Source organism: Brugia malayi, assembly GCF_000002995.4.
Source record: "Brugia malayi strain FR3 genome assembly, contig: Bm_v4_ChrX_scaffold_001, whole genome shotgun sequence".
NCBI lineage: Eukaryota > Metazoa > Nematoda > Chromadorea > Rhabditida > Onchocercidae > Brugia > Brugia malayi.
Window position 1 is genome coordinate 5785888 of NW_025062479.1, and position 19767 is coordinate 5805654.

Sequence of the window (19767 nt, forward strand, 5' to 3'; positions counted from 1 at the left end):
AAAATTGTAAACATATGAATCAAGGAAGAGGTCCAGGATTCAAGAGTTACACCACCAAGCCGCGAGAACATTAACATCTGCATTTAGAAACAGACGTGAATAATACCGTGAACTGACCATTGTTACAGACTTCGCAGTATGGTTAAGAAAAGCAAAAGTCGCAAAAAAGTGAAGAAGGTTAGAAACAAAAGCTCCGTTGCGCAGACATTATCAGCGGGAAAAAGTCGTTTAACACAAGAGGTCTCAAGCAATGACAGCTCAAACGCACGAGTTGAGGCACAGCCAATGTGCAACCCTTTATTATTATGGAGTAATTCTATAACGGAAAATATCAGCCGAACGCCAAGAGGAAATATTAATCGTAATGAATCCCGGGAGTGTAAGACAGTATTTTGTCTGTGATCTTACTAACGTTTTCGTAGCAAGAAAAATTGCAGATGTACTTCATATCCATTACTAACGCAAGAAGCATCACTGTGACTGAATAACGATCTTAATGTTTACTGCTTCTTTTCACATATGTTTTTGGAATGTTTGTTGATAGATCTAAATAAGCCAGTTCAATAATTTTAACGTAATGCTGTTACAATAAGGAACTAAATGTTCAAGCTATTTGCTAGATAAGATAAAATCATTCTCTTCAAGATGCATAGCTTGCTTGATACAGTAGTATTGGAAACACAAACTTTTTAAAGTAACAGTGATTTTTTCGTTTTTTCGGTGTTGAAATGGAAATTCAAATATAAATAGAAATAAATATTTTAGATGCAAGGCTGAAGGAGTATAGGTTACTAGCCACCGACTATCATAGTAGAGGTGATCAAAAGTTTCTGGAACGAGATTTTCGTGGAGCTTATGCTGATTTTTTATGCGCAATGAAGATACTAGGCGAGCACGGGAATATCAGCGATGAATTTGGAAGAGATATGAAAATGTTGCGAGTATATCAGGATAAATGTTGTATTTGTTTCTGGGTACTCTATAGGATGGAGAGAAATCAAGTCTCTTTTTTGCCAGTTTCTATGAAAACTAATTTAAATTGCACTGGTTTTCGCTGTTGGTATTATTGTGAAATTGAAATTTTAATTGAAGTAGTGGAAAATCGGGAACTTTCACTGACATAAAGTCTAATTTTAACTTATTTTTATCAAATAAAATCAAATGATATCTATCATTTATTGAGTAAACAAGTAAAAATAATTATATTAATATACATTTTTTAGTTCTGTTTACTTTTATAGAGTCTTCTCACCAAATGTTTTGAGTGCTACAACCAGCTAATTGAGAAAGATTCGACTCATGCTTTTTGGTACAAAAGACGGGCAATTCTTCTGCGCGACGAGTGTCACAACTACAAATTAGCTTATAAAGGTCAGTTTTAATTTCTTATCATTGTTCTCCAAAGTAATCATTTATTGCTGCATATAAGTCTTTGATTTTAACTGCACCCTACTGAAGAAAGATCATAATGCTTTTCTGTATTAGTTGCTTTAATCGTTAGAAAGTTTTCAATGTTTCTTGTCATTTCTGGCTCACATATGGCAGTTTCTGAAGCTTGTAGAATACACCAGTATTGCAATATTGTTCAGCACTACATCTTAAGCCTCGGTCGAGAGTCCCACTCCAATCATTGTATAAAATATTAAGGAAAAAGAGATAAAAAAAGTTTTCAATAGCTAACAACATTATTAGACTTTGTGTTATTTACGACACTGATGAAGGAGTATCGTTTGATAGTAGCAAAGGAAGAAGTGAGTGATACCATTTATTGTTTTCGAGAAACAGCGAAGATGGCATGGTTATTGGAAAAAGAAAAAGTAAGCCTTAATTTTTAAAATAATTACCAAATTACAGTTGTTAAAAGAATATCAAGAACACCACGAATGCCCGAGCGTTCACTATCTGCGTTTCAGATTGCCACTTTCATTACTTATCGACATGAAGGAGATAGCTATTTTCACAGATAAAGCAAATATGACCTTTGTTTTGTCAAAATTCTTTTATATAATAGTAGTTACCAAATATGTATGAAATATGCAATCAGTTTTATCCATAAAAGTGGTAAAACAAGGGAAAAATAGTTGAAAATTGAACAGATAAGAATTTAACGATGAAAAATGAACATTTAACATATAAATGCGTATAAGCTTAACTGCTGATTAGCTTAACGCTCTTTTTTGGAAATAACAAACAATCTCATTATCAATGAAATTTACCAGGATACTGCTGATGTCAGATCTTCTCAGGGTTGGTAGAATGAATAAAATGCAAAGTCTCAGAATGATTTACTGCACTCAAAAACTATGCATATTTTCATTGGTACTTAATTTGAAGAAATCTCGTAATTTAGCAGAGAGCCAAAAAGCCCTTCTTAACTTCGGATTGGATAAATTTGTGGGCTCTATGTCCATGTGACGATATACTACTCGAAGACTTGTTATCTGTTCGTGAAGAAGACAGAAATCCTCAGAACAAATCCACACTCGCTGAAAGGTCACAATTCCCATTTCATTTTTATAATTTCAAAACCTAACTTAGAGTCCGTAATAGGAAGAGGTTTTCTTCTTTTTTTTGGATGAGATTTTGGATGAAATGATCATCGGAAGTGACAACTTATTTAATCACCTTCCGACTATAACGTGGTAGTACGTCTTACATAGTCTTTTGTAGTAGTCATGATTTATTTCAGTAGGCTGATTTCCTGTGCCTTGTCTTGTAATATTTATAATAGAGTACCAGTACCCTTCAGACTCATCAAATGCTTCTGAAAGAATTTCCTATCGGAAACTATCTTTGATGTTTAATGACCTTAATTCTATTCGTAATCACAAAAATTCTACAAATAGTTGGTTTAAAAAAATTTTTGTTACCTTTCTTTGTTGTATTGTTTTGATAAGAAGTTTTGTTTTTATTGGATTCAGTTGAATCAATACGTTCTTTCTCCTTTTTACTTATATCATTGTAGTGCTTATAAGGATGCTCTGAAGCAAACGGCTCGAGGATATCATAGTATGGTTGTTGACACATTACTTGATGCGTATGCAGAAAGACAAGGAATTTATAGATCCGAAGCATTTCTATTGCTCTCGTTAATTTATTCTCAAATTTGCGACAATAAGGTAAATGTCTTCCAAATACGTTGCTTAAAATTAAGCAAAACTAAAATGTAAATGAAAGTTGACATATATATAAAGCTGCATAATCATCTCTGTTCAAAACTGGAATTTAGCTGGTAGCTTTTTTCATTTGTTTCTGATCTATATCTCAGTAAAGTTTTCAATTTTTTTTTAGCAGCAGAAATTTCAGGTTGATTATTATTTGGACACTTTTATAGTCCTTTGGGAAGTTGATCAGTATAAAGTGCCACTTCCTCGACGAAAACAAATTTTTATGCGATACATGAGCTTAGCGCGCGCTCTGCCATCATCACCTTTTGAGTAAGGAAAATGGATGTACAAAAACAATTTTTAATAGCATTTCAAAACTTCATCGTATAGATGGGTTACATGCTGATGCGTTCTTGCAGAAGACATATTAGCGGAACGTAAACTAAGATCTGTCCTTCTAGATACTATCCTTACTCTCTGGATTGAAAATTGACAGACTTCTATCAAAATTTTCTTAAAGGAATCTCGACTTATCAATGTTTTCATCCGAAGAACAAGCACAGTTTTATACACAAACAGCGCTCACAATAATCTTACGCTTGCAACTTTTGGGAGGTACAGTAGAAGCACGAGCGGAAATGAATACAACGAATTTGATGAAGTTGGAGAATGTTGAAAATTTATGTGATCGCGCCATCAAGGCCGACAGACAGTTTTTACACATTGGGTTAGTTCATTGGGCTACTACTTTGCCATCCCTAATATTTTTGAAAACAATCATATATTCCATTGCTGAATCTCTGAACTGAGAATACTGGATCAAAAATCATATTTCCTGAAACATCTGTAAGACGACATTCCGTATTATCGAGATGATATACTGTCCAATTGTATCGATCTGGCTTCTTAGTTATGTCCCATTATATTTTCAATAGCATTCCTTACGAGCCTGGACAGGTGAAACAGAACACATTGTTTTTGAGTGTGTCTCATTTCCCAATTTTTGTTACAGCGTACATTAACATACACCGAGCAAATGCGCTGTGATGCTGTGTTTAAGAACAATGTTTGGCGATTAGATGAAATTAGAGTCTTTTTAAATTGAAATGGAGTACATTCATGTTTAGCATGCTGAGAGAATATACGGTGGTGGAAATAGCATTGATTGATAATATAAGCAATCATTCTTCCCGCGCACTCGCTTCACTTAAAGAATACATTGAAGCAATTCAGGACAAATTCAAACCTAAGGATCGCTCTTTTTCCTTATGGTGTCTTTTTTCTGTAAGCACCACCAGTTTTTAAGTTTTTCTAATGATAGTAATTAATTTCCTTATGAACTGCATAGGTCGACAATATTTTGGTAGGCAAAGATAAGTGGAGCTTTTTTTTTTCTTAGTCATAATTCCTATGCTCATCACATATTAAAAACTTCTAGGCTCATTTTATTAACCGAGACACCGATGAAGCAATAAAGTACGGCATGGAATTAGAGAAAGATTTGTTATTTCCTGGTTTTATTGCATCTTTTCTTTTGTAAGTTTTCGGTTTTTTTTCTCTTGACTATTTTAAAGTAATGGCTTGGTGTTTTGAGCTGTGAAGCAAATTATACAAAGATTTTCAGAGAGAACAAATGTTCTGCAGAAGAAAATATCGATACAGAAAATATTTTAAATTGGATAGGCAAAGTTGAGGAACGACTTAAGGATGATCCCGAATATTTTCGTTTATATTTAAATCTCACTGAACTCTATCATCGTTTGTTAGTATTTTTCAGTTTCTGCTTTTTCTATGTCTTTGAAATTATTGCTGCGTATTATTATGATTATGATATGTTATTCCTTCTCATTTTTACCAGTCTCTTTTTTCTAATTAAGCTTGTTGCATCATGTTGCAAATATTCAATCCATATCACTACGTTATCTTCAGTTAACTTTCCCTACTCTCCTATGCGGTTTCTCTAACTCATTTTCAATTATAAGAGAACAATACTGAATTATTGGAATTATCTCATGTATCTAGTAGTAACTTGTTCATTTCGTTTTAACCTTTTTATTTATACTTTTCTAAATGTTCTTGAGTGAGTAGCACTAAATCTTTTTTTTACTACACCATGAGTATAAAGAATGCCCAAATATTCTTGAACTCAAATATGAATACAAATCATTAATAAATGTAGTTTTATATTTCTAATGTATTTATATCTTACTTTTCAAATCCTTTTATAACTGCCAGAAATGTTCACAGTTTAGAGATTTCAATGAAGAAGCAAGCGTATGTGCGAATTTAGCTATAAAATATTGGCCAGCTCATATCTTCGGAGGGCGATTGGAACAACTGGTAAGAAATGCGGTGGTGCTGGAAGCTCTTATGGAAGCTGAGAAGAAACTCAGAAGTTTAAGAGCATGTAGGATCTTATTATCATTACCAATGTTAACCTGAACTTTATTTTGAGTGAAATAAGCGATCTGTATTTAGTTAGTGAAATGGAAAAAGAGCTGGAGGAAAGGTCCGGAGGAAAGGATCCAAAAGCGTCCGGTAGTATTAGCGAAATTCTCATGTCAAATGATGTATCAGAAGAACTCAGTAAGTCCCGTTTATTTGTGTGTTTAATCATTCCAATATATTATTGCTAAATATATTATTGTTTAAAATTTAAAATATAAATTTGGTTTGTCCATTTCCACCCATCAGTTTTTATATTGATATTTAAAAAGTCATCCCCTGGAATGTTGCAAATCTCACCCGTACTTTCTAACATCCTTAAATAAGATAGATATGATTTTTAAAATACCATTCAAACTTTGGATATTTGCATACAAGTGATTTTGGCCATGCTATATCAAGAAAAACAGATGATAAAGAGGTAGGTGGATGGTGTCGTTAACAAGTATAACTGGATAACAGAAAGGATTCTAGCCTTTAATAAAGTTGTTTAAAATATTTGTAAAGGTTGTTTAACGATAAAATTAGTGGATATGCTACATTTGATTATCCTTCACAATCCTTGTTTGTTTAATATTTTATAAGAATTTACATTAGTTATACAAAAATCTGACTACAGCAAACAAGAACTCTTTACTGCGTACCACGTTCGACTTGCTGTACTATATCCATGTTTAACCGCCTTCAAAATGTTTAGAGCAGAACCAGTACCTTCACTACAGTGCTATCTTTTCTTACAATTCAACGTTGTTTATCTCTTTTCTATCTTTTACACGGAATTCAAAAATACCCAGCGTACGAGTCATCTTTTTCTGACTGATCAGGCTGCTAATTCTTCTACAGATATACTTTGCCTTTTCTGCTTCCGTTATCATAACAGTCACCACTCCAAAATAACACATTAATATCACGTCTGATTTGCTGCTCCTAAAAATGCATCAAAGTTGGTCGGAGAGACTAACACCTTTATTCATCATATAACTGTATGGAAACATATTTCAAAGACTGTAAAATTTTCCTTGAATTATTAAGTATTTTCAGATGCAAAAATTAAAGCAGCATAAATGTTGGACCCTTCCGATTAAAATACAGTAATGTCAGAAGCGGCAAGTTGAGTAGGTAAAAGATTCTCCAAATGCGACATTCAAAATCCAAGCAAATATGAATGTGCCCAGAAAATCCTTATGAAGATGATTTTTTTTTTCTTTTAATTTTTAGAGAATATCAACTTTTAGACGCTCTTTTCGTGAATATTTCAAGGGGTTTCATCATAAATACATACTTTTTTTTTTTTGCTTGTATACTGGTAGTTGCAGTTAATTCTTGTATTTAATAGGTGATACATGTGTGCTAGCAAATTAATGATTTGGTCTAAAAAATGATTTGGACTGAAAAAATTTTTCGAAATAGTTGAACTGTTGTTTAGAAAAAAGTGTTAACAGGATAACAGATGTTTTCGTTTTAGTGATTTGTGAAGGAAACAATATTTTTAGCAGTGTATGTTTTGTTTCACTGATTTATGTCATAACAGTGTATATTGTTGCAACTGTAGCTGTTTTGTTTTTATTTATTTTCTCTATTATTTTTCGGAATATTCAATCTATTGATGATAAATATATACTCTTTCGACCACCAAGATAATTATTGTGTTACATATCAAAGTCCTGACAGAATAAAAAAAAAAAAGAAAATTAGCAAACAGGCTAAATAATTTTGAAAATGGCTTTTTATTTCAAATTGAAGTTTTTGGCTGAGGAAGGAATTGTTCTACATCTGAGAAATACAGCCTCTTCAGCCAATGTTTATTTTTACATCACATACAGAAATGACTGGCAAAGAAATAAGTGGTCTCTTGTGTAATGAAAACTAAGCATCAGATCAGTCATTTTAAATTTACCTACAAATCTAACAGTTTCTTTCTTGAAAGTGGAAAAAATAGAAAATTTGTAATTAAAACAGCGAAGTTTAGCCTCTCAACCACTTGCCCATTAAATCAAGTCAGCACTTCTATCATCATTCTGTTGGCAGATATTGTGCCACCGTAAAGTAGAAGACACTCGAAAAAGTATGGATATTACTGCTGGGTGCGAGCAATGATAACGAAGTGCGGGTAGGGCGCGGGCGTGCATGGTAGCTTACTGTATGAAACATAGAGTTTTGTATCTAAATCGGCAGCTATAAAGTCAATATAGTGCTATTCTCAACATGGGAGCGTATGATGACTCACTCTATGTCGATAAAGTTACGTAGGCCTTCTAAAATTTGCCTGCTTTCTCTTCTGCATCCGTCCAGGTTATATATATATGCATAACATTTTTCAGTTTCCATCTTTGACATTTCAACACTTTGAGTTTCATGGCCAATGAAGTGACATGAAAGCAAATCTCTTTACCATCGCTATGTATTATGCTCTGATCGAACGAGGTTATTTATTACTTTACCTACGAGACTCCATGGATTTAGCTTATATAGTTGAGGGTCGGGCTGGAAATTTCATCCGCATTAATTAATCTTATTTGAGTCCCTCCTTCCATTCAGCTTTATCCCATTTCAAGAGAAACACCAAGCTGAAGTGCTCGGAAGAGTCAAGCATAATTTGGCCTCTTAAAAAGCGAAATAAACAATTAGAAAAATTTAGTTCTCGATACACATCACTAAATCTCATGCGTTAGAAATATGAATATGTGGTCATTTTTATGCTTTTTTAGCGGTGTTAACAAAAGTTCCAGTGTTAGCTCGACAACGGAAAACTATCACACAATTAACACTGGACATCGATAAAACTGTGATCACGTCAGCAACGGAAATTGTTTCTGGTATTGATGAATCATTCCCCGTTCTCATCGCCTTGGACTTTAGCAGGGTTTGAAATTATATTTTTGGAAACTAGCTAAAGGATGAACATAATTTATATAAGTATACCATTTGTCGGCTGGTTAATACCAAAACTTTGATAAGGATCTCTTTCTTATTTAACTTTATATATGGCATTAACCGCATTATCTATTTCTACTGCTGGTTGATAAAGAAAAAGCCTGAGACATTACACTTCTTCCAGTGTTTTGATCTTTGATATACGTTCCACTTGACTAAAGTTTATCTTTGTATTAATACGAATAGCGTGGAAAGAACCATATTCCATTTGTTAGTACTGATTAACTAAAGTTTTAGTACTGACTAGTTTTTATAATAAATTTGTCTTGGAAATATTTAATATTAAGCAGTATCAAACTATAACATTAAGCAACTCTTACTACAGAACATTTTGGCCTATATGGAAAGCTGGCAGCGATCATCTAGTGGCAACATCCGCGTGATTGCTCTGGATAATAGTACAGTTCCATCATACATACAACGCAGTAGCGGTGTTGCAGAAGAAACAGTCACTTCACTTGCTATCGATTGGGTAACTGGCAAACTGTATGTACCTTTTTAAATTTTTTTAATTTTCGATGTCTTGAAGTGGAAAAAGTGGTTTGCTTGTCTTACGTTGGTATTCGCATTCCCCATGGAAGTAAGTTGCAACATCAGGAAAGGAATATTTTGGGAAATATTCAGCTAGCTGAGCCTTGTCAAAATATCTCTTTAATAATGTAAAAGTCATTTCAATATTTTTTAGACTCAATTTCTTAACCTATTCCAAAGACCTAGCCGTACAGATGGATACTTGTGGAATACTTATAACTACGAGTTATTTTTTCGCATACCATATATCAGTAATTTTTAGATGAGCTTGAATCAAAATTAATGCTTTCTAAGCCTTAACACGGTTCACGTTCCAAAAAAGCTTTTAAAAAATAAAGTGACATGAACAACTACTCTTGACGGAAAAAATTTTCTTTTCTTTTTTTTTGTACGGTAGATAGAACACTGTCAAAGGGAGTCACAATCGGAAAAAATGGAACTGAATGTCGATATAACATGGTAATTGAAGTGCGGTAACAGTTATGCATATCTTTTAAGCTTGTGTCATTAAGTAATGGAAGCAAGATTTTTTATGGAAACTTTTTAAGATACGTGGGTGTTGAAACAGCTAGTATACATAATGCTGGACGCATAGAAGTATGTCCTTTGGATGGCCAGACTACTTGTGCTATTGCACTGCACTCTAGTTTTGAAAATCTGAATTCTCGAGTTGATGCCCTTCATTCTCTTGTACTTGACCCAGTTGATGGGTAATAATTTTTCTAATTTATTACTAACAGCCCTCCAAAAAACCAGATTTTTTTTAAGAAGTGCTACATATTTAGGCTCGCTGTTTGCTTGAATTCGTGCTTAATCAATTTACTTCGTTTGTAAATTCAAATTCAAATGAACTTTATTGTTGTTGAAACTTATCACTTCTTCACTACCAATTTTTTTTGGTAGCTATATGTATTGGTTGAATCGTGTGCATAAACGTATTGAACGGGCGTGGATGGACGGTCGACATCACGATCCTCACTGTTTTAAAGATGATACTATTGGTGTTGTTGCTACATCTGCTCTTACGCTAGAACAGGTGAATCTATTTTCCAAAATCTGTGATTATAAATGTTTGCAAAGAAATTGTTTTTTAAAAACACGTTTGTAACAACAGTTAGTTGTAGACCTCTTTTTAATATAACGAATAAACAGGGTTTGTCTGATCACTCATTGCAACACATATGTTGGGAGTAAGACCATCTCATATTGGAATAAGGGGTATTGATCTGATGAAAAACATTTTGATCCAGTTATAAAGTTGTGGTCATGTTCTATTGTAGGTTGTTTGAATGAAGAATGAATATGTTTAAGGAACTGTCGTAATCAATCAATATCAGGTTTTTCGTTTTTTTTTTTTTCTTTTTTTTTTTTTTTTTTTTTTAAATTTAATTGATTTTAAGGTAAGTCGAATGTTGTACTATGTTCGTACTCGGACATCGTTGGACGAATCACAAATTTGGAGCTGTTCATTATATGATCGTGAATCATGCCGAACAGTTGCCAGTAAAGTGAACGCCTTCTACCTCGATGTTTTCAGTGTACGTAGTTGGTTCGAAATCCATTTTTGTTTTGCATAAAAATATTTATTTGAGAATCATGTGGTCACAAGCATCATGTGGTATAATCGAATATCTTTTCCGACAGTAGAATTTTGACCCTTCTTATGTCTCTTTTTAATAAAAAGAATTAAGGATTATTTGATATGGACATCAGTGACAAATCAGAACTCCGGCATAACAGTATGTGAGAAAATGGACTGTGATCGTACAACTCGTGAAATGATCAATTCAAGTGGTGTTGAAGCTCTCGTTGTATTCGATGAAGAGGTTCAGCCACTGAGTAAGTTTCAGATATTGTTTTCTAAATCGGTCCACTGTATATTTGTGTTGTGAAATTGATTTATATGAAGTCCTTAATGATGCTGGTGTGAAAATACTAATGCATATTTCAAAATACTTCAAGTATTAACCTTGAAGGTTATTCTGTTAAAAACCTTGTTTTTCTTATTTCAGAGCAGTCGTTGAATCCTTGTGAATCAAAAAACGGTGGTTGTTCACACATTTGCGTTCTGATTCCTGGTGCACCATGGCGATCTTGCCTATGCCCGGTGGGAGTTCGTCTTCTTCAAGATCGTTTAACTTGTTCACCTAATGGTAATTAACAATTTTCAGTTTTATTTCTATAAGTCACTAAACAACTTTGTGATAGTAATGTTCATTTATAAGTGGTGGGTACTGGATAGATAAAGATGTTTTATTATGATCTAAGCTACATTTTTATCTCATATTTACGTAACTAAAAATCTGTATTTTTGAACAATTGATAAGATAATGTGGTTTTCTCTACTGTTTCAGATTTTGAATGCTTTGTGGTGCTAATTTGTAAAATTGATGCAAGTTATGTTAGAAGATATTCGAAGCTGTTTTTTTAGTCTTTGCTGTCTTTGAAATTTTAGGAATAGAAAGTTTGTTATATGTGGCGACGACATCAGGCTTGATTTTTATTTCATTAGATACAGCCCATCATACACCTCTGCCACTCCCAAATGTAGCTTCTGAGATACGAGACACTAAAGTTGTGCATATTGATTTTGATCCAATCGATAAGAAGTTATTCATGATTGACGGAGACATGGGTGTTATTCGTAGGTGCAATCCAGATGGCACAGGAATGGAGGTTAATTTTAGCTTGGAAAATTATATTTTTTAAAAAAAAAATGTTATATTTTAAAAAAATGTTTGTTTTAGTTTTAGGTTACTGCTGAAAGACTTTGATGTTTCCTGTTTCCAGGTCTTTGTTGAAGATTCAGATAAGCTAGTTTCCGATGCTCTGGCTGTTGATTGGCTGAATCGTAATTTATACTGGTTAGATAGTAACGTTGCACAAATCAAGGTTCCTAACGCACTTTTTTTTATAGTGATTGTCTGTTTGTTACTTCTGAAATCTTATGTAGCAATTAGAAGAAGCTCAAACATTGTATTTGTTTTGATATTGTCTATACTGACGATATACTCATGTTGTTTTTAATGTTTTTAACTTTTCTGTGCTTGAAATTTCTAGAAAATTTTTCTTTTCTATTTAGATGCAAAGCTTATCTAGCAAAGGACGACAGATAGTAATATCGCACGGATTGAAACAGCCACGTGGTTTAGCTTTGGATCCAGATGGTGGTTATATGTTTTTTTCAGACTGGCACGAAAGCACGAGCCGCATCGAAAAAGCATGGCTAGATGGTTCACATAGGCGAGTGCTCGTATGTTTTTGTTCTGTTTCTAAAATTTCGCTCTTTCAGGTTATTGTTCCTCTCGTATATTAGTGTCTTGAATCATTTTAACAGAATAATATAAACATTCAGGTTTCGCTGGAGAAAAATGCCTGGCCAAATGGAATTGTGGTTGATGCAAGGCATAAGCGTTTATATTGGGCAGAAGGGAGTCGATCATTTATTAAGTCAGTAGCAGTTGATGGGACGTTAGATGTTCAGGTTTTCGCAGAAAGTGTGAACCATCCTTATTCACTTACTATATTAGGTTGCTTCATTATATTCATTTGCGTGTATTCAGAAATTTCTAGATTTTTTATGAAGACAAAGTTCAACCGTCCTTATCAAGATTTGATGAAAAGTGATGGAGTTAGTATTGTCGAGTTTCATATTATGTTGGTGTCATATTATTTTACCTCTCGAAACAAAGGATTTCTTTTTAACCGAGCACAACGTTAAAATATTGTGTACAAACCGCTAAATGAAAAATGTGGAATCCTTTTAATTAATTGAGGAATTTATGAAGAACTAAAGTTATAAAATTTTTTAATTCTAAATTTACTTCTAATAAAAGGCGTATTTTACTGAACGTGATAAGATTTCCACTTGCAGGTAATTCATTATACTGCAATTCGCTGTATGGTCGTAAGATATCAGTATTTCGTGTACCTCGACACAATGAATCTGTTTTGAATGTACAGTTATCTGTGGTATCTGATTCTGTTATTTTTGGTCAGATGGGTATTCGAGCGGTTAGTCTGAATCATATCCCAGAGGGTGTTTCTCCCTGTCAGACAAGTAATGGTGGATGTTCGCACATTTGTGTCAAGCTGTGAGTTTGTGAATTCAGTATAATTTTAAAACAGTGAAATTTATTGTAGATTTCTATAAAATATTTCTTTTGGTATATATTAGCAAATAAAATATTACTGAAATTTGTCAAGTGAACATTATCTAATAAACCTTCGAAGTTATCTTGATTGAACTACTTCACTTCTCTTAAATAGGTGAACATATTAAAGTACTGTTTTCTAAACAATTGATAAATAGTACATTTTTTGCAGACCAAATGGCAAAAGAGGCTGTGTTTGTCCGGTTGGCTATGAGTTGCAAGCAGATAATACAACATGCATTTTGCCTACTGCATTTCTCATCTACACTCAAAGTCCTGCAGTGAATACAGCTAACAGCATCATGCGAATTTCTTTGGAAACAGCTCCAGCTAATAATCACCGTATCAACATTGCTGATATGACATCAGCTCCAGTTAGCGTCGACATTAATCAGGTGACTAACTCGATTTCTTATGTAACTGATTTGTTTTTCATGTTTAATGAGCAACACAACCCTGATTGATCGTGATTGATCTCTGAACATGATCCTTTCCTGAAAGAGGTTTATGATTGCATTTACTATGCCCAGTCGTTCTGTTATTGTTGGTTTCTCTCGTTTATCATGCTATGCTTTCATTGCCATTCATCAAATTGCGTTAAATATCGCTGCCTTTTATTTAGAATTCCCAGAGAATTTTTTGGTCGTCTGAAGGACATGGTCGCTCGATCCGCTCACTACTTCGTAGCGCCTTTTTTAACGGCTCTGGTTTGGAAACTGTGTATGAAGGAAACGCAGTGAATTATATCGCTGTGGACTGGATCACCTCAAATATTTATTGGTTAGACAGTGAATTTTTTTCTTAACTCAAAGATATTGATTTTAATATGTAAGAAGAGTAATTTTTCATAGCCTTTCTGAGTGTTTACAAAGATCAGCCAGCTTTGAATTGGATTTCAATGGTATTAAGTTTGTACGCTTGCTTTCTAATAAAAGGTTTGAGATAGAAGATGAGAAAATAAATAAATAAATAAAATAAAAATAAAAAAGTATCGACGTTTTCATTATATATCTCTCTTCTACTTTGATTTTACTTTAATTTTAGTCATTTTAAGGTGTAATATGGAACAGCGTCGAATTGAAATGGTTCGTGGTGATGGACGTCGTCATCGTACAATTGCATGGGAAAATATTGATCCTCGATATCTAGTTGTCCATCCACTTCAGCGATTTCTTGTTTTTGTTAATTATTATAATCAGCAAAAAATCACTATAAATGTAAGTGCATTCTATGTTTTATAATGTTTTCGTTTTGGTTGATAGATGGTCTAAATTTTATGCATTCATTTTTAGTCTGAAAAATTCTGTATTTGAAATAGATGCCTTTTTCTAACTTACTTTTCACGGTTTCACAGTGAAATTCTTTTCCTGATTGTTTGTTTAGAAGTATTCTTTTGAAGATGGTTTGATTAAGACCATCTTTAGGTTTCTTCTTTTGCATTTTACGAGTATTACATAATTAGAAAATACCTCTCCATGGCGAACAATCAGGAGGCCAAGTTATTGTTCAACAGCTGGACACAGTTAATGCACTTGCAATTGATTTTGAATCTGAATTGTTAGTGTGGTCAGAACTGAATGAACGTGGAGGTGGAGTTTCCATTTCTGACTTCAGTGGTTTGTTTTTTGTCTTCCAGACAGAGATGTATGTTTTTGGATTTTGGGATCTACTGTTAGTAGCGAATCGATTACTATCTAATGATATTGATCCAGTTTAGATCCTAAGCCAAATTCATTTCTTCATAAAGAGAGTGAATTTTTTTTTTCTTGAAAAATTTTCTTTTACATTATTGCACTCTAACTGAGTCTATCATCAAAAAAAGTGGAATCATATAAGTAGCCTAAATTACCAAAATCACTCAATTTATATGGATGTTAAATCTGTGATATCTATCGTTATTTTCATTACTATTATTATTACAACTCATTGGTGTTGCGAATTGAAACTGATTCATCATAATTCAAGCCGCACCTTTAAATAGTGAATGTTTCAAGGTAAGGAATCAAATCATTTGCAGGGAGAAATCGTGTTCGTTTAGTATATAGTGAACAGTTATTACCTGTTGCATTAGCTGTTTATAATCGACAAATATATATTGCCAATATGAATAGCAATACTATTGATCTGTATAGCGGCCATGCATTAACAGTTTTACATGATGGTGTCAGTCATGTTTCAAATCTTGTTGTTGCACATGCGCAGATAAGTAAAGGTGAATCTGTTTGTTCTTTGGAAAAAATTACGAGTTAGTTAAACAAGCTTGCTTCATTTAGTGTGTATGAGCTGCTTCCAATGGTTCTGTTGATTACATAATAACGAGATGGATCTGCTGAAAAAAGCAGCGAAGAAATTGTTGAATACAAACGTTTTTGTATACCATTTAACTTAAATATTCATAACTGTTTAGGTTGGAATGGCTGTGTTCAGAACAATGGTGGCTGTAGTGATATATGCGTGGCAGTCAGCGGAAGTTTGTACAACGCAAGTGCCAAATGTTTTTGTGAGGACCACTTTACCTTTGATGACGTTGGTGGAAAGTGCTTGCGTAAGTTATTTTTTATTTGTTTGCAAAAATTACTATGAAGACGTAGGTAAGGAAAGCAGGATACTTGTATTCTGAATGAGGGATATTAATTTATATTTTTTGAAATATTTGTTTATTTTAGCACCAAAACACTTTCTGTTGGTCGCTGTTCGAAGTCGCTTCATACGTTTCAATCTGAGACAAACAGATACCGATGGCGTATTCTGGAAGAATGTATGTCTTAACCAGAATTTTTTGAAAGGATCCGATTTTGATTTAATGTAATTTCAGGACCCTTATTCAATTTTATCAATAACAGATGTTGGCACACCGGTTTCAGTGGGTGTTGATTTATTTTCTGCAAATCGTTCGATTTACTGGATTGATTCAAATGATGATAAAGTTATTAAACGATCATCAGATTTATCGCAATCAATGGTATACACTTTATTATCTTTTTACTTTCAAAGTTACTGAAGAATTAAATTTAACATCGTAAATGAATATTTCGTTATTCGTGTTATTTTCACATTATTGGTATTATGTTTAGACGCAGACAATTACATTATCAAAACATTCGAATTGTGCGATACTTTTCAACTTAGCAGTCGATGAAGTAGGTCGACAGTTATTTGTTTCATGCGCAGAACATGGGCTTAGCCATGCATCATCCATTCATGTCTGGCGTATAAAGGTATTTCGTATTTACATTTTTTGTCTTCAGTTATTATAACAAAATTACTTTATTTTTCTTCAGAATAATGATCATTTGGAATATATCGGCGTTGTCGTGTCAGGAAGAGAGCGTTCTGTAGTAACTGATCGACCTCCTTATCCTCGACAAATTGCTCTTTTTCCTAGACTGAAGTACGTCTCTTTACAGTGTATTCATCAAATTAGTTCGTGATTTTTGTTTAATCGTTAAGTTTTGGAGCTCTTATATTAGTGGAAGTTATTTCAGCCTCCTTTTTTACGTTGATGATGCTGCTTCCATTCCTGTGATTGTTCGGTGTTCATTGAATGGTCGCCAGTGTGTACAGTGGGAAACACCAAATTTAATGCACACCGTGAAACTTCATGCTTTTCAAATCAACGACCGATTGTACTATACGACAGCAAATGGTTAGATTTGATTTTTAAAATCGAGGAAATAAACTTGCTTTGCTACAGGTCGTTTTGTGAAGATTGTGTTAAGCAGACTTATCGTATTTTATTGCTCAGTAAGCTAGGTTTCTGGACAGCGAAGGAATAATTAGTTTTTAGGGTTGTGGTCACGAGATGCACACGTGTTTTCGGATGTACGTCATCACGTCAAAGCGCGACCTTCAGATCTTGATATGGTTCCAATCAACGAGAAGAAATTGATAATTATTGCGAAAAATGAATCCCAGTTAGAGTTAATCTACAATTTAGTTGTTATCTATACGAGAGATGTGCCAGTCAGTTTTTCTTCTTCACAATTACAGATATGATGATATGCTCTTGGAACTAATGGATGATATTCCTACTGTTTCTTTGGATGAACTGAAATGGAGCACAACATCGCCCTTTTCAGTCAAGCATATTCTGGCACTGACAGTGGTTGGCAGTATCGAAAGGGACTTTTATGTTAATTTGAACCATACTTGTGCAGTATCACACTGTTCACATTTGTGCCGAGTCCCACGAGATTCCAGGAAACGTCATGAATGTCTTTGCCCTCTTGGATTTGGCTTGCAAACTCCAAGGTCAGTTTTGCTATTTGACTGAGAACATCATATTTATATTTGTAACATTGAAGTTGGAATTATGATTTCAGTGAAACTTTTTGTTTTAAACATACATCGTGTCTGCATTGGCAATTTAAATGTGACGATGGACAGAAATGCATACATGCAATGGCAAAATGTGATGGTCATTATGATTGCGCCGATGGTAGTGATGAATCTTCGCATTGGTGTGGCAATATTGCTTTTGATAAATGGCCATGTGATAACAGGAAAGCATCAATTGCCCGAGCGCTTGTTTGTAACGGTTATTTATTCATTTTTCCAATTTACTGTTTGTGAACTTAACTTTTCGCAAATGTCAGCATTTTTTTGGTTTTCGATATATTCTTTATTTAGGAGCAGAAGATTGTGCCGATGGATCAGACGAGGCTCATTGTCGGTGTACTAATCCGCTTTTTTATTTCGACTGTACCTTTGGACTAAATGCTGCATTGCATCCTGCTGAATGTATTCGCCGAGAGTTGATTTGTAATGGTATAAACAACTGCTATGCTGGTCAGGATGAAGAGAAACAGGTTAAAACTCCAGTTAATTTGGAAGATGTATTAAAAGCATTTCAAAGCTAAATGCCATTGCATACAGCGTACATCATGCTTATGAATTTCTAGCTATGTGCTGAATTTGTTGCGACAGTAACAGTTGCTACAGCTATATCACCTTCATTCGAATTGATTATACCCTTGGCAGTATTTTTCTTAGCACTTAGTATTGTAAGTGTGTGCTGCTGCCATCTTTCGAAGCAACGACCACCAGGACAAAATTTATCTCATGCAACAACACATTCACTGCCGATGAATGCTGAGCCACTAGTGCTATTGCCAGCACATCCAGATGATACGCAGATTGAGGTATGTTATTAAGGAATTCCGTGAAATCTGGAATAATCCATTTTATCAGATTTCGTTTGCGCAGCAGTTGTTTGTAAACAAGTTTCATTTCATTTTCTTTAGTTCCAGCTTCATACTTACTCTGTTGGAGCATCATCGCTGTATAATGCATTGCCTCCACCAAATTCACGATTATCAGCCGATACAATTTCATATCTTCACTCACTCAATGGTAGCCCTTCGGAAAAGGGTTCCATGCTTACTGCTGTAGCTAAAGCAAATTCGCGGAAGTTTTTTGCACCACCACCTTCTGCTGCAAGGTGTTACGGTTTGGCATTTTTACTAAAGCTCAAAATTTTAATCTTTTGTACTATTATAAATTTTGGGTTAATGTCGCTTAATCAGTGAAAAGAATTTACACCGGAAAATTGAATTTGAAGAATTATGAATGGATTAAAGAATTAAGGCTTCAAAAAATTATTATAATCGATCATTTATAGTTTGTCAACATATGGTGTTGTGAAACCAGCTGGGATGCGAGTTCATTTGCAGCACGGTGGGACAGTTTCCACTAGAAATAGACGAAAACAACGAAATCATTCACGTACTGTTGGTATCACCAGAACTTATAGTCCTCCACCATCTTACTCAAAGGTACATAATGATCTGCTCTTGCATCTGTATGTGGATATTTGATTTTTTCACTGCCAATTTCATTAAACAAATGAACTTTTTGTTATATTAAAGTAAAAACGCCGAAATGTTTTTAAACACATTTTATCGCAGAACTTTCACTCGAAATGATTTATCGTATTAAAATGTTATGCATATTTAGCTAGTTCTGCACATTTCGCCCTTTGCTATTAGCGGCTTTTCTTTCAGCAGACTTTTTGTTACTGACACGTTCAATGATCAGGCTTGTATGGACAGCGATAATCAGTTTGAAAAGCAGTTTTTTTTTTTTTTTGTATTTTATTTTCAGGTGAAGACTACTCGTCCAGTTCATATCGATATGGGATGCAGCGGCGAAGAGTCTCAGCAGCTACAAGTGCCAACGAATAGTAGAATTATTTCCTCGATAGATTCATCATCAGTGGAAAGTATGGGACATGTATTGTTACCAAGTAGTAATTTTATCTCATCTGTTGAATGTACTCATCAACAACACCTACTCGATTACTCATCAACGTCTTCTGATGTTTCACTCGGATAAAGAAATAGAATCTGTTGGTTGATGCCTCAAAGAAAACAAATAATATATTTTACTGCAATTGTCAGCCTATCTAACTGATTTGTATGATTTTTTATTTAGGATGTCTAAAAAGCTGTCCAACTTCTATTGATCTCATCCATTCCTGTTTTTCTTTCACTCAGATTTATATGAATGACACTTTTGTTTGTATTTGATCTTGTTGTTTATTGCTACTTGCAGTTCATTATCATTGCATTACTATGGTTGATGAAAGACCTGCAGTA

General features: G+C 33.9%; 2 protein-coding genes across 7 annotated transcripts; both read left to right on the forward strand.

The window, feature by feature from the left end:
- Positions 1–138: 138 nt before the first annotated feature.
- Positions 139–6616, forward strand: Bm16921 (Uncharacterized protein; the record flags this gene model as incomplete). 3 transcript variants are annotated; one of them, XM_043073762.1, is made up of 14 exons in its annotated part: positions 139–379; positions 766–1001; positions 1242–1371; positions 1693–1817; positions 2351–2493; positions 2966–3119; positions 3307–3437; positions 3628–3834; positions 4235–4391; positions 4546–4643; positions 4732–4869; positions 5360–5514; positions 5586–5693; positions 6594–6616. In XM_043073762.1, 14 exons carry the CDS (start codon positions 139–141, stop codon positions 6614–6616), a joined length of 2046 nt encoding a protein of 681 aa, XP_042929696.1. The 3 variants fall into 3 exon arrangements, with proteins under 3 accessions (XP_042929696.1, XP_042929697.1, XP_042929698.1); XM_043073763.1 differs by lacking the exon at positions 139–379 and having other exon boundaries at positions 876–1001; XM_043073764.1 differs by lacking the exons at positions 139–379; positions 766–1001; positions 1242–1371; ... (6 more) ...; positions 4546–4643; positions 4732–4869 and having other exon boundaries at positions 5478–5514.
- A 1308-nt stretch (positions 6617–7924) lies between these two features.
- Positions 7925–19504, forward strand: Bm5564 (Uncharacterized protein; the record flags this gene model as incomplete). 4 transcript variants are annotated; one of them, XM_043073765.1, is made up of 32 exons in its annotated part: positions 7925–7976; positions 8261–8415; positions 8812–8972; positions 9566–9727; positions 9921–10053; positions 10418–10555; positions 10709–10856; positions 11030–11170; positions 11473–11693; positions 11808–11909; positions 12100–12270; positions 12373–12547; positions 12892–13111; positions 13344–13566; positions 13794–13951; positions 14226–14388; positions 14634–14787; positions 15189–15383; positions 15579–15716; positions 15838–15929; positions 15987–16133; positions 16246–16389; positions 16453–16562; positions 16657–16817; positions 16959–17085; positions 17162–17422; positions 17494–17708; positions 17801–17979; positions 18073–18312; positions 18415–18611; positions 18792–18945; positions 19274–19504. In XM_043073765.1, 32 exons carry the CDS (start codon positions 7925–7927, stop codon positions 19502–19504), a joined length of 5268 nt encoding a protein of 1755 aa, XP_042929699.1. The 4 variants fall into 4 exon arrangements, with proteins under 4 accessions (XP_042929699.1, XP_042929702.1, XP_042929701.1 ...); XM_043073768.1 differs by having other exon boundaries at positions 18421–18611; XM_043073767.1 differs by lacking the exon at positions 9566–9727.
- Between the last annotated feature and the right edge of the window lie 263 nt (positions 19505–19767).